General features: G+C 41.2%; 1 protein-coding gene across 1 annotated transcript; it reads right to left on the bottom strand.

Annotated features, from left to right (window-relative positions):
- Nucleotides 1–1,335: 1,335 nt before the first annotated feature.
- Nucleotides 1,336–4,292, bottom strand: kctd12b (potassium channel tetramerisation domain containing 12b). The gene has a single exon (XM_027004909.2). It carries the CDS (start codon nucleotides 3,614–3,616, stop codon nucleotides 2,762–2,764), a length of 855 nt encoding a protein of 284 aa, XP_026860710.2. The 5' UTR covers nucleotides 3,617–4,292; the 3' UTR covers nucleotides 1,336–2,761.
- Nucleotides 4,293–4,530: the final 238 nt, after the last annotated feature.

Below are 4,530 nucleotides of genomic sequence, written 5' to 3' on the forward strand. Positions count from 1 at the left end.
GTTTTGGAGTGACAGACCATGTTTACTCACTCTATATAAGCTTGACCACCCTAGACTCACTGGAGTAGACTCTCCCACAACCATACTTAAGTAGCTACTTGGATTAAACATAAATTAATAAAGCTTGGACTGTTTATTAGCTGGGTCGCCCAAGGAGAATTGGTTCTCTTTTGAGTCTTGGTCCTCCCAAGGTTTCTTCCTCAGTTCCATCCAGGGAGTTTTTCTTTGGCACCATCGCCTCTGGCTTGCTCATTAGGAACTTGGATCCATACATTTGGTAAAGCTGCATTGTGACTACTTGTGTCGTAAAATGTGCTATATAAATAAATGTGATTTGATTTGATATGCACCCCTCTTCATCTTTAGCTTGTCCCACTGACTAATCTGAGCATTACTACAGCACACAAAACCTAATCAAGGTCACCTGAACACGTTAACTGCCCTGAAACACATAAGAGATTTCAGATGACAGCCTCTTCTGTTTCAGTTGAAGACTGTCCTGTATCAGTTAAGCAAAGACCACACACACAGTATTCTCAAATATTTTGCAGCAAAACCTTTAGATTCTCATCATGCCACCTGAGTCTTATGTGAAATTTATTTATAGGGTAATCTTTGAGAGGAGCCAGTTACACATTTGCCCTGGTTTCTATTCTGGCATTGTCTTGGGTGAGCTTTTGAAGTCACAACAATGAGAAAAGATTAATAATAAGGTATAAGGGAGACTGTGCTCGTTGCTGAGGGAAAACGTGTGCTCAGGGGACACAAGCGTGATAATCTGGTTTAATTCATCAGTCTCTTCACATTTCAACTACATATATCTGCCATAAAGCAACATTAATCATCAAGGCAAATTAAGGTAATTTCCCAAGTGACCTTTTGTGGGAGGAAAAAATCTGATTAAAATCAAGAAATTACATATCTATCCAGATTCTGTGATCAAATGCAGACAAACATGCAAGAGGCTGTTTTTCATTGCTTTGTATTTGTTCATCTTTCTTGGTCATGGGTTATAATTCTTAATATTTATTTTCCATTTTAGAATGTGCTTGTGAGATTAAATATGGGGAAATGTACTTCTAGAATTTTATAAGAGTGATATACAAATGAAAGTTCAGATTAATCAGTTTAATCCATCAAAATACATTGACAATTTGTCTTTTCTTCATGTTTTAATGCCACTGTCACTAGCCTTGTATAAAACAGAATGCCTTCACATGACCTTCACATGGGAATGTTCTAAATTATAAATATTATGGTCTAATTAGTAATTTCAGTGAACGACTACATGCCAACCAATAGTCTTGTAAAATAATGACAAATCTGAGGCCGGAATTACAGCTGGGGAGGGAATTTAATGGAAAAATATGTATTCTAAGAGCTGTGTCAATAATTTTGCATTAATGGTTTGTACAATTCCGTCCTTAAGATCTGAGGTAACAGCTGCTGTGCAAATTCATGGATGTCCTGAGGGTGTACCTGATAATTTCTCCTTCATCTATTCTCAATTTCTTTTGTTTGTTTGTTTTCCAGGTGTTCCACACATTACACCCATTTGTTGTACTCTTTGTAATGTTTGGCAAATTGCTAACATGAGGGTTCACAGTAGCTGAACTTTTCAAACATTGTTCACACGAAAGTAATATTTACTCTCACAAAAATAAACCTTATTTATTGTCACTAAACACTGATTTGACATAAATCAAATAAGGTTATACAACCATTATAAACAAAGTTTCATCTTTCTCTAAATGGCCTGTGAGAGGTTCTAGTTGGAAACAAGATGTAAAAATTAAAAGAAAAAAACCTTTTTTGTGTGAGGTAACACATTAACAACACTCTTACACCGTAGGGGACTGGAATACTGAACGCTTCATGTCACTATCAATACATCTCACCAGGCTTTCCTTCTGAGCAGATTTCAGGTGACTTCTTAATCCTTTTATTTTTGTGCCTTCCATTGCCTCCTGCTTTGCTTTGGCAAAAAGGCAAATTTTCTTCCGCTTTAACACTATCTGTTGGTCAGTAGTACTGTAAACAAGACACAAGGTTTACGTCTTGCTAAAATGGCTCACTAACAAACCCGCAGGGCTTCTATCAGTTTCCTGCTGTCCTAGTGATCACTGTTGTTTGTTCATGTGCAATTCCATGGCTCTCAATCAGTTAAATGAGATTTACTGTATGGTTGAGATGGCTATGGCATCAGCTTGCTGGTTTCCCAATGGTTTGGTCCCAAAAAACCTTTCAACATGTTGCTTTACATTTACTTTACTGAACACATATGTTTTTCTTAAGAGATGGCCAGTACCCTAGAAAGCTTTAAAAGTCCAGCTATTTGGTTGACAGATAAGAAGAATGCTGTCATGCAAGTCTGATGCCAAATTGAAGATACAGGAAGTCATGGATACAGGAAGTCATGGATACAGAAAGCTCTTCCAAGCCCTTTCAGTTGGCCGTTTTGCTGCTTTGGACAGCTGAACAGCAACAGCACTAAATAAACTCAACAGTACAACACTACTTCACAAAGGCCAGAAATGCTAGAGATGGTTACACAAGAACTGGGAGAGGTTTGCAGTTGGAAGAGGGTACGTAGCTTGAAGAGGGGGGTAGTTGTAAGTACAAGGCATCATGGGTTTGAGGGAAAGAGTCTAAATGGTGGTTTCTGGGGTGGTGATTTAGAAGCATCTACAGCTAATGCGACAGGTGCCATGTTGGAGAGAGGTGGAAGGCTGGAAGGACGCATAGGAGCAGGTATCTGAGCTCACTCACGGTAGAACACGTATTCTGTGTAGCTGGTCCAAATCTTGTCATCTGTCTGGTCGTGGGCAAAGGCGCAGGTCCCCGTCGAATTGCAGGCTACCATATGGAAGCCTGCATCAGCTAGCTTGTCGAATGCCTGCTCGAGAAACGTAAACTTCAGGTAGTACCTAGATGTGTAGCGCTCTGGTGGGCGGTCAGGGTCGCGACTCTCGTTCAGGGTTTCGCCGAAGACCTCCTTGGCAAGGGAGGTCTTTCCACACACCATGATCCGAGCCACGCGCCGGAACTTGGCATCTGTTTGGCTGTCACGGCCCAGTGTGTAGGAGCCTCGGTAGCCAATTGTGATGAAGCCAGAGCGCTTGCCATCAACCCCGCCAGACCCAAGGGTGGAGCAGGCAGCAGCTGCCGCACCCAGGGTTGCCAGGCTATGGGTGGCATCTGTGCTGGGCGATGAGTCCTCAGGGTCACTCTGGCAGCCCTCTTCACCCAGAGAGTTCTGCTTGCTGATCTTTGGGGCCAGCAGCTTGACAAGTTCTGGGAGATTAAAGAACTCTGCCTCTCGCTGTAGTCTCCCTCGCTCAGGGAAGTGGTCTGGTAGGACAAGCTGCTGGTCCCGCATGTAGTCCAATATGTAACGAAATAGGAAGCCATCACGGTCAACAAAAAAACGACCCTTTGTGTCACGAGCCAAGCCTGCAGGGCTTTTCTGGCTGAACATTTCCCATAAGCGGGAGTCTGGCACACTAGTGAGGGTAGAATAGCGTGTTATGTACACCTGTCCACCAACATTTAATTCAATTATCTCTGGAAAAGGAAGCCCCTCTGGAACACCACTAGAATTGTCTGGTAAAGCCATTTCTGAGAGAGGTATGACACAACTACTTCTGAAGAAAAACTTTGCAAAAGAATGTGAAATCTATGCCCTTTACAGACTAATAGCTAAATGTATCAGAAATGATGAGGAATATATTATCACAAGAGTTTCTTCCAGCCACAAACAGGATGGAGACTTACAGAGGTTTTACGCTCGAATGAAATCCTGAATGTAGTCACGGAAGCCCCTTAACATGAAAAATGTGCTCCTCCACTTCAAAATCGCGGATTTGGATTTGAGTTAAAAAGTCCGTCACTTTGAGAAATGGAAATAGCAGGTTTGAGATTTCGGATGCAAAGGCGCGTATTCGGAAACGTCCTGTATCATTACCAAGCACTGATGTGCAGTTCAGAAGAAAATAGTCTACATTCTGGCTCAAAGAGCTTCAGAAGTCGCTTTCTCAGGACTCCCATTCAATTAACTATATCCATTGCAGCTTTCTCCGAATATTAGCCCAGTTAAATTTGTTACATGTAAACTTCAGCTCTAGATAATTGCGTAAAGGTCGAACATGATATCGATAAATATTTTTTGTAGAAAATTTGAATGAATATACATAATAAACCTAGCCTATTCCTTCCATAGCTCTCGTAGACTGAAGCGCTACCTCTTCCCGGGAGGCGTGCTTTACTTCTCTCACAGGCTCCGCGAAGAGCAACTGCCACAGTATTCTTTCCTCTAACCCCACCTACGAACTCGTGACGTCACGGACACGGTCTTTCTTGGTAGGCTTCAATTAAACAGTTATTTAAATAAATAAATAAATAAATATATAAATAAATAAATAAATAAATCCTGGTGAGCATATATCGTTTCAAGATCTTCTCATTAGGATAATATGTACATTCTAAAAATAATATACAACATTTTCCTCAATTCGCCTAACGAGCTAGAAT

The sequence above is a fragment of the Electrophorus electricus genome, chromosome 12 (genome assembly GCF_013358815.1).
Source record: "Electrophorus electricus isolate fEleEle1 chromosome 12, fEleEle1.pri, whole genome shotgun sequence".
Classification (NCBI taxonomy): domain Eukaryota; kingdom Metazoa; phylum Chordata; class Actinopteri; order Gymnotiformes; family Gymnotidae; genus Electrophorus; species Electrophorus electricus.

What these genes read in the sequence shown, in the direction of transcription:
- kctd12b (XM_027004909.2), bottom strand. Translation starts at nt 3,616, where the DNA reads ATGGCTTTACCAGACAATTCTAGTGGTGTTCCAGAGGGGCTTCCTTTT.